The sequence below is a fragment of the Cyclopterus lumpus genome, chromosome 8 (assembly GCF_009769545.1).
Source record: "Cyclopterus lumpus isolate fCycLum1 chromosome 8, fCycLum1.pri, whole genome shotgun sequence".
Taxonomy (NCBI): domain Eukaryota; kingdom Metazoa; phylum Chordata; class Actinopteri; order Perciformes; family Cyclopteridae; genus Cyclopterus; species Cyclopterus lumpus.
Window position 1 is genome coordinate 2,388,248 of NC_046973.1, and position 9,927 is coordinate 2,398,174.

Here is a 9,927-nt window from a genome sequence, read left to right on the forward strand (position 1 = left end):
TTCTGGTCACATCTATTGTACTTCTGGTCACATCTATTGTACTTCACATCTATTGTACTTCTGGTCACATCTATTGTACTTCTGGTCACATCTATTGTACTTCACATCTATTGTACTTCACATCCATTGTACTTCTGGTCACATCTATTGTACTTCTGGTCACATCTATTGTACTTCTGGTCACATCTATTGTACTTCTGGTCACATCTATTGAACTTCTGCGGCGATGTTGACTTTTGAATGACAAAACTGTTCGATCAAGGGGAAGAGTTTTGTTTGAAAATGTTAGAACATACTTGTGCTTCAAAACAAAAAACAAAGGCTTTTTATAAAACATATATTCACAGATCAAGTAAAACGCCACATGAAGTGGAGTCAGCGGAGCTTCATTTAGGAAACAGCTATAAAGCATCACTTATAATTGATAATTAGACATTTTTAATTATCCGAGCGAGGCTCGGTGGTGTGTGTGTGTGTGTGTGTGTGTGTGTGTGTGTGTGTGGGGGGGGGGGGGGGGGGGGGGGGGGGGGGCTGCGTCCATGTTGTTGAGCATCCACCTCAAAGCATTCATTCATCGAAGCCTCTTTATTGACCCTATTTTCTCTCTGTATGAACAATGAGGCCCCGAACTACAAAAAAAAACAAAAAAACACACAAAACACACAGTTGCTACGCTGCTAAGCTGCGAGGACGGCAACAAACAAAGCTTGTTCGAGTGGGAAAAAGAAAAACGTTCCCTTGATTTTCACCCCCACCCACCATGCCATGCAAAAAAAAAAAAAGAAGAAGAAAGAATGTAAACAAAAGGAGACGGCAAGACAGGAAGAGCACCAATTTGGGAGAGGATTTGCAGGGTGTGTGGGAGAGGGGAGGGAGAAAGGGGAAGTGAAGGCCGTTTCTTTCTGTTTACGTCACCGGAGAGGAATCCCTGGAATACAACCGGCCGGTCCCCTACGGACCACAAGCTGTCAATCTGCTTTCTTTAGCGGCCTTGTGGTGGCCGGAGAGGGGTCGCGTCTCAGTGTCGTCTCCAGCTCGAGGATTACAGCGTGAGCCCGTGCTCCCGAATCTTACTTATGGAAGTCTGTGTTGTGAAGGCCGCTGCTGATTAAAAAGCTCTTTGTGTGGATAATAAGAGAACAAAAACCGTGTCGGTTGCGGCGCGCACACTAACGTAATGCATCGGTATGCGTGTGTGTACGATGTGGCCGACAGCAGTGCAGAATTTTATTTAAATGATCAACCACGGAAGAAAAAACTAAACGTCTTCGCCTGCAGTTGGTGTTTCACAAAGTGCACCAAGTCAAAACAAGCTTCTTTTTTTGGGGGGGGGGGGGAGACTTTGTGCAGAACAAACAAGTGGTTGCACATTTTGAGAGATTGCACAATAGCTTGAGAGCAGTGTGGGAAGCCTGGCTCGTGTTAGCAGGTTTGCCTACATCACAAGTCACTTTAGTGAATAAAACACTCAAACAGATCCATCAGGACACGTTGACAGTCTTAAGATTGCTGGTTCTGTACGACCAAAACAAAATATACTCAATATATAACAATGTAAAAGAGAAAAAAGGAGCAGATGGTAAACAACTAAAAATGGTTGGCACAATGTTGTATTAACTTCCTGCCATCAGCATAGGAATTAATAGAAAATAACCTTGTCGGTTCTACTTAAACTCTTTAATTTCTTCAAACCAAAACAGTAAGAAAAACTTAGATTAATTTGGTTAAACCGGTAAATCTTCCCCATTGGAGATGCGTAATGATTATGTTTTTATCAAAATGGTTGGTGATTAGTTTCCTGTTGATTAAATGATCACGTGCATCCCTACCACATGCCCGGCGGAACCTGCACTTATTAACTTTGTGTGAGTTTTACAACCCATTACTAAAGTTAAGAACAGTGCAATTGGAGTCATATATTCATCTGTTTGTTTGGAAGTGTCACAACAACCATCGCGCTGCACGACGTGGCTCCACAGCCATCTTCTAGGAGCTTTTAACCCAACAGGCACGTGAACAAAAACAAGTTATTTTCTTTACTTTTTTTAAAAAAGGGGGAATTTCTTCTCCAAAACGCGAGCACGTTAAATAGTGAAAAAACACGCCGGCTCACATGACTTCGGCTGCCCCCGGAATGGGGCTCAAGCCGCCGCGGGCTGCGCTGTTGTGAGCCGGCAGGGCGGGGACCGGCCGGTTTGTTTACGTTTAGGGGTCGAAGAGGAGCCTCCATTCACAACTACACAGAAGAGCTAACGGCTAGCTTTAGCTAGCATGTTTGCATGACAACAAGGAGGAATGTTTACACTCTCACGAGGCATAACTTGACGGGGAGGAGGAGGGGGGGAGGGAGGCGGGTGATTTACACTGTTTGCAAACAAAACATGTCAACAAAGAAAACGGCATTAGGGAACAGGAGACGGAGTTCTTGCTAACATGCTAAAACACGTGGTCCTCTCGACCCTGCTGGGCAATAAAAAAACAAAATGTTGTTGACTACTTCGCCTCGGCTCGCGTGCACACGTTCACCCGAGGGGGAAAACTGGGTGTCGGTGCGGGTGCAGGGTGGTGCTGTAGGGGGGGTTTACACTTACATTCGTGGTAGTTGCAGAGGAGGGGCGCCCCGTCGGAGGAACACTCCGTCCACGAACACCCCGTTTTTGCCGAGGCACCGCAGGTAGAAATCCCCGCTGCCGGTGCCGTCGTCGCTGGCGGTGAATATCTCCAGATGCCTCCGGGAGATGAAGCTGGAGTGGCCCATGCTCACGTCCACGGAGCCCTGGGACGAGTTCCGGCCGATGGTCACCGAGCGCTTCTTCATCATGTATTCGAATTCACGGCCCTCGAGCCGGGCGACCGGCCCAGACGATCCGCTCACCACGGCCATGTTCTGGGGAAGATGAGGAGAGGTGGTGGAGGTGGAGGGTGGTGTGTGTGGTGGGGGAGGTTTTGAGGTCTCTAAACGCCAAAAACAATTTGGGGGTAAATTAAAAAAAACACACCAGTTGGCGTGTTTGTCCGCCCGACTGTGGCCCCGACGGAGGCGTGAGAAATATAATCAAAAAAACCTACAAGAGGGGGGCATCGAATTCAAAACCGGAATTTAGAGGGGAACATGCGAGGCCGAGGGACAGCGGCTCCGACCCACCGCCGGAGAGAAAGGGGAGCGGAGAGAGCCAACCAGACGGAGCGCGAGGCGGCTGCGGAGAGAGTGACGGGCGCGCTCCGCCAATGGGAAGCCAGGGGGAGGGGTTAGCCCGATGCGGCGCCGCGGCCGCCACCAATCAGGCGCGAGAACTAATCTGAGGACGCAGTCAAGGTCGGTTGTCGGGTAGCAATACGCGCATATGCTTCTTTTTTTTCTTCTTTTTTTTACACACACACACAGGAAAGGAGTGGAGCAACCGGTTTACACGTGCAATCGGTCACAATAATCACTTCATCGAAATGGAATCGATGAGCTATGACGACGCGTCGACGTTACCAGCTGCTCGTGCATTCACAGCCAAATAAACTGCCAATCTGTGAGATTATATTTTTAATTGCAGGATCCATCTTTTACCCCCGTGTTCAGCTTCTCCACGTCAAAAGACAGAGTGCATGATGGTCCTCCTGCTCCACTACGGAATCCATGCCGGGTTTTGCACGTGGCTCCCTTTGCAGCATCTCGTTACCGTGTAACGAGGTGGTTCGCTATCTTCTTTTCTTTTTAAAAAAAAATGATCCTCGTTGCAGTCTGTAATCAGTACAAACACATCATCTTTTTTTTATTATTATTATTTTTCCTCCATGACAGACAGATCTGGTTCATGTGACGCTGCGGGGGCTGCGGGTCTGTAATCCCGCACTGCCCCGTATGCAGACCTCGTTATCATCCGGGTGAGTGACCCCTGCCATCTGTAGGCCACTTGTTTGTAAACAGTGCTGGGTGCGCGTGCGTACACGCGCGTGCAACCAGTCGAGGGCCTTCCATCAGGTAATAAAGCCTCCGACAAGGTGTGACGTGTGCTTTGAATGTAACATGGAAGTAAATAAAACAAGGCTAGTTAACAGAGGAATTATTAGTTTTAATACATTTACATTAAACATGTCTTCAGAGGTACGGAATGAATTAATACATATTTTGGCTGTGATTTCCTGCATTATTTAATATAACAATGCAATACGCAACATGTTCGTTGTCACTTATAACCAAATATGAGTCATCCATCCATCCATCCATCCATTTTCAATACCGCTTATCCTCATTAGGGTCGCGGGGGCGCTGGAGCCTATCCCAGCTGACAAATATGAGTCAATGTGGCATATTTGGACTTTCTTTTACTTTTTTCGACATATTCTGACTTTTTTAAATACTTTTTTTAGATATACTTTAACTTTTTATTACTTTTTTTTAAACATACTATGACTTTTTTTATTTTTTGACATACTATGACTTTCTTTATATTATTTTCAACGAACTTTGACTTTTATTATTTTTTCTGATATACTATCGCTTTTTTTGATATACTGTGATTTCTTTAACTTGTTAGTTTAACATAATTCTAGTTTGTCAACCGGTTCCACACAAATCCATTTGGTGACCTCAATAATATAAATATATATATATATATATATATATATATTTTGATGACCAATATTCAATTCAGTTTATTTTGTATAGCCCAATATCACAAATTACGAATTTGCCTCAGAGGGCTTTACAATCTGTACACATACGACATCCCTGACCTTTGACCTCACATCAGATCAATATCAATATGATAGAAGCAAAAGCTTTCCACAATTAAAAAAAAGCAGAAATGTATTTAATTATTTTATGATAACTGAAGTCACGGTAACTCAACTCAACCACTGGAGGGAGACATGCACCATCACACTCCTCCAAACGATGACATCATGCATCACCAGCCATTTTAAGCTTTTAAATCATGTTCACAAACAGAGAAGAAGAATAAACAACATGTATCTATTCATCAATAACAGGTGCACTGTATGTAAAATGTCTTTCTACTTATATATATATATATATATATATATATATATTATAAAACTTATTTATGATATACCTTTCTTCCTGAGGCCTCTTGTTATTGCTTCATCCACTGCTGTGGGACTAATACATTATTATCTTATCTCTCATCTAATATGTACAGTCGCTGCCTAATGGGGCACATCTTCATCTGAGAACACATTCACATCTCATTGATTGCTTTATTTAACTGATCGATTTGGTAGTTGGACCAATATCAGATAATATTTGTATCAGGACTATATAATGAAGTCACGTCTGAAGTATTAAAAATAACTTGATCTGTCTCCGAAAGATAAAGGGATATTTAGCATTATTATTAGATTATCTGTGTTTCTTGTATTTTAAGGTTAATAGACTTTGTGTGCTTCTTGTAATATTTGAATGTCTGTCTTGTAGTAGTTTAATGTTTATATATATATATATATATATATATATATATATATACACACAGTCTGTGCTTCTTGTAGTTTAATTTTATATACACTGTCTGGTTCTTGTATTTTAACGTGCTATATTATCTAGTATTTTAGCGTTTATATACTGTATAGCCTTATATGTGTTCTTGTAGTATTTCAACATATACGTTTATTTACAGACTATCTGTGTTTCTTATTGTATCTTAATGTTTATATTTGGATTCTCTATGTTTGTGCAGTATTTTAACGTTTACATATAAACTATTAATGTTTCTAGTAGTATTTTATCGTTTACATATAAACTATTAATGTTTCTAGTAGTATTTTATCGTTTACATATAAACTATTAATGTTTCTAGTAGTATTTTAAGGTTTACATATAAACTATTTGTTTCTAGTAGTATTTTAAAGTTTACATATAAACTATTGTTTCTAGTAGTATTTTAATGTTTACATATACGCTATCTGTTTTTCTAGTAGTATTTCAACGTTTACATATAAGCTATTTATGTTTCTAGTAGTATTTTAACGTTTACATATAAGCTATTATGTTTCTAGTAGTATTTTAACGTTTAAATATAAACTATTTATGTTTCTAGTAGTATTTTAACGTTTAAATATAAACTATTTATGTTTCTAGTAGTATTTTAACGTTTAAATATAAACTATTTATTTTTCTAGTAGTATTTTAACGTTTAAATAAAATTTATGTTTCTAGTAGTATTTTAACATTTACATATAAACTATTTATGTTTCTAGTAGTATTTTAACGTTTACATATAAGCTATTTATGTTTCTAGTAGTATTTTAACATTTACATATAAACTATCTGTTTTTCTAGTAGTATTTTAACATTTACATATAAACCATTTATGTTTCTAGTAGTATTTTAATGTTTACATATACGCTATCTGTTTTTCTAGTAGTATTTTATTGTTTACATATATAAACTATTTATGTTTCTAGTAGTATTTTAATGTTTACATATAAGCTATCTGTTTTTCTAGTAGTATTTTAACATTTACATATAAACCATTAATGTTTCTAGTAGTATTTTAACGTTTACATATATAAACTATTTATGTTTCTAGTAGTATTTTAATGTTTACATATAAGCTATCTGTTTTTCTAGTAGTATTTTAACGTTTACATATAAGCTATTTATGTTTCTAGTAGTATTTTAACGTTTAAATATAAACTATTTATTTTGTTCTAGTAGTATTTTAACGTTTACATATAAACTATTTATGTTTCTAGTAGTATTTTAACGTTTACATATAAACTATTTATTTTGTTCTAGTAGTATTTTAACGTTTACATATAAGCTATTTATGTTTCTAGTAGTATTTTAACGTTTACATATAAACTATTTATTTTGTTCTAGTAGTATTTTAACGTTTACATATAAGCTATTTATGTTTCTAGTAGTATTTTAACGTTTACATATAAACTATTATTTTGTTCTAGTAGTATTTTAACGTTTACATATAAGCTATTTATGTTTCTAGTAGTATTTTAACGTTTACATATAAACTATTTATTTGTTCTAGTAGTATTTTAACGTTTACATATAAGCTATTTAGTTTCTAGTAGTATTTTAACGTTTACATATAAACTATTTATTTTGTTCTAGTAGTATTTTAACGTTTACATATAAGCTATTTATGTTTCTAGTAGTATTTTAACGTTTACATATAAGCTATTTATGTTTCTAGTAGTATTTTAACGTTTAAATATAAACTATTTATTTTTCAATAGTATTTTAACGTTTACATATAAACTATGTATGTTTCTAGTAGTATTTTAACGTTTACATATACGCTATCTGTTTTTCTAGTAGTATTTTAAAGTTTACATATAAACTATTTATGTTTCTAGTAGTATTTTAACGTTTACATATAAGCTAGCTGTTTTTTTAGTAGTATTTTAACATTACATATAAGCTATTTATGTTTCTAGTAGTATTTTAACGTTTACATATAAGCTATCTGTTTTTCTAGTAGTATTTTAACATTTACATATAAACTATTTATGTTTCTAGTAGTATTTTAACGTTTACATATACGCTATCTGTTTTTCTAGTAGTATTTTAAAGTTTACATATAAACTATTTATGTTTCTAGTAGTATTTTAACGTTTACATATAAGCTATCTGTTTTTTTAGTAGTATTTTAACATTTACATATAAACTATTTATGTTTCTAGTAGTATTTTAACATTTACATATAAGCTATCTGTTTTTTTAGTAGTATTCTAACGTTTACATATAAGCTATCTGTTTTTCTAGTAGTATTTTAACATTTAAATATAAACTATTCATGTTTCTAGTAGTATTTTAACGTTTACATATAAGCTATTTATGCTTCTAGTATTCTAACGTTTCTCTGTGGATTATGTTTGTAGTATTTTAACCTGTGTTTCTTGTTGTACTCTGCGTGGTAAACTTGTTTGTGACTGTATTTCCACTCGAGGAGTGAGTGCTGTGGTACACAGCTAATGGAAAATAGCCAAAGCTCTCTCAAACCACACGATGGGGATTCATGCTCAGCATTATACAAAACCAGGATGTGCTTCATCATGCTTCGTTATTTGATTTAAGATGGAAAAGACCATGACGGGGGCTAAAGTAAACCGTCCAGAGTCACTAACATGACTGGGAAAGAGCAAAAAGTGTGTCTTATTCTGTTCATTCATAAAAAACGAAGTTTTTCATACCAAGTGCCATAACTATGTTACCAGAATCAAACAGTCCGTTATGGTTTATTGTATGTATTGTGATTCACTTAGATTTTTTTAACCAAACCGGTGATGCCAAGGGCTAATTTCCACATTTGTGTCTAATGTTTGTCTAATTACTTGATCAGAAAATGTCATTGCGCTTTAATATTCGACACAATCACCTAAAATGTAACATTTCAATGAAATATAGGGACTTGATTTTAGACAATACATCCTGTTAAAAAGTGAAATAAATAAAATGTTGAGCATTACTTGGCTAGTTGTGATACAATCCTTGAAAATGTTTTCACAGCTAATTTCAAGATCTTTTTTTATCTTGAAAGGTCTGAATATTACATATTGTTTCAAGAAATCTTATCGAGCAATTTTCACTTCCATTGGCAGATCATTTTTCAACTGATTACAAGAAAAAACAACTTAATTGTTTGGTTTTCTTATACATTTTTAAGTGGCCTTTTTCCAGTTTATTAGTGTGTTTTTCGCATTATTTATTTATTTTTACTATTATTTATTTTTACTATATTTATTATCACTTGTTCTATTGGCAGATTTAGTTTGTTTACTTCTTACAAGCCAAAACACCTTGATTGATTTATTTGTGTATCATTATTATTACTAGCATAGTTTATTATTATTATAATTGTTATATTTTATTTATTTTTGTCATTTTTATTATAAATATTATTATAATTATTTTGAGCCCTTATGTTCTCATTGTAATCGGCGCCTCTCTCTCGGGAGATGGCATTAAGCATTTGACGAGTTCAGCTGTGATTAAGATTAGAACGACACACACACATCAAGACAACACTGAGGGCGGTGTCCTGCTGGGGGGGGGAGAGAGAGAGAGGGCGAGACCCATTACCTCTCCATTTCCTCTCTCAGGGGCAGGACCCAAATGGACACATTAATAACTCTCCATGTCTGAGGGAGCTAATGGCGCCTTGAGTGCTGATTAAGGCTGAAGGAGGAGGAGGAGGAGGAGGATTACTTTCACTCTGCTCGCTGTGAACAAACTACCGATCGCACTGCCTTTGGTTCTCCTTCTTCTTCTTCTTTGTCGCTAATTGGCTCAAACCCGCGACACATGCGTTGCTGCCCTGTGAATCACACCTCCGCAGTGACCTTACTGAAGAGAACCCTGTTGGGCCTGTTTTTAGATGGAAGAGCAGCATCACAGAGAACACAGAAACACGTCATTTTAAAGCCCGTTTAAATGTCACGTATATCTCAAAAGCTGTGAAATATATATATAAATACATCGACTCACGACATGTACATCACGTGATAACAATGAGATAAATAATGCATGCAGTGTCATGATGGTGCACTTAAAAGCGGAAAAAAGAAGAAGCCGATGAAAGTGCTGAAAAGTAGAATTTCCAGGAATCCCTGCTGTCCATATTAAACATGTTGTTATCACCGAGGAGTCAGAGGGGGGGGGGGGGCGAGGTGGTTGTTTTGTAATCTGCTGGGATTAGTCAAATATGTTCCTTCCCGGGTTTTGGTTTTTTATCACACATCCTTCACGGAGGCAAAAACCTCAGGCTTCACAAATTCATGATTTTCTCTTCTCCCCCAAAAGAAGCTTCTTCTGCTCCAATCTGTCCAGCCGGCCCCCCCTTCCTCCTCCTCCTCACAGTATGTCCGACTTGATCAGGTTGAGCTCCTCCTCGGGCACGGTGAGGTTCCCCAAGTACCAGAATATCCAGAAGATGATGCTGATGAAGATCAGCAGAG

General features: G+C 37.2%; 2 protein-coding genes across 2 annotated transcripts in view; both read right to left on the reverse strand.

Moving 5' to 3' along the window:
- Positions 1-3,202, reverse strand: part of LOC117735228 (forkhead box K2) — a 12,636-nt gene extending 9,434 nt beyond the window's left edge. Inside the window, 1 exon segment of the mRNA XM_034539736.1 lies at positions 2,592-3,202. Within this exon segment, the coding sequence (XP_034395627.1) occupies positions 2,592-2,884 (293 nt within the window). The 5' untranslated portion in view covers positions 2,885-3,202.
- A 6,031-nt stretch (positions 3,203-9,233) lies between these two features.
- Positions 9,234-9,927, reverse strand: part of LOC117734480 (putative transmembrane protein) — a 1,123-nt gene continuing 429 nt past the window's right edge. Inside the window, exon 2 of the mRNA XM_034538489.1 lies at positions 9,234-9,927. Coding sequence (XP_034394380.1) covers positions 9,824-9,927 — 104 coding nt within the window. The 3' untranslated portion in view covers positions 9,234-9,823.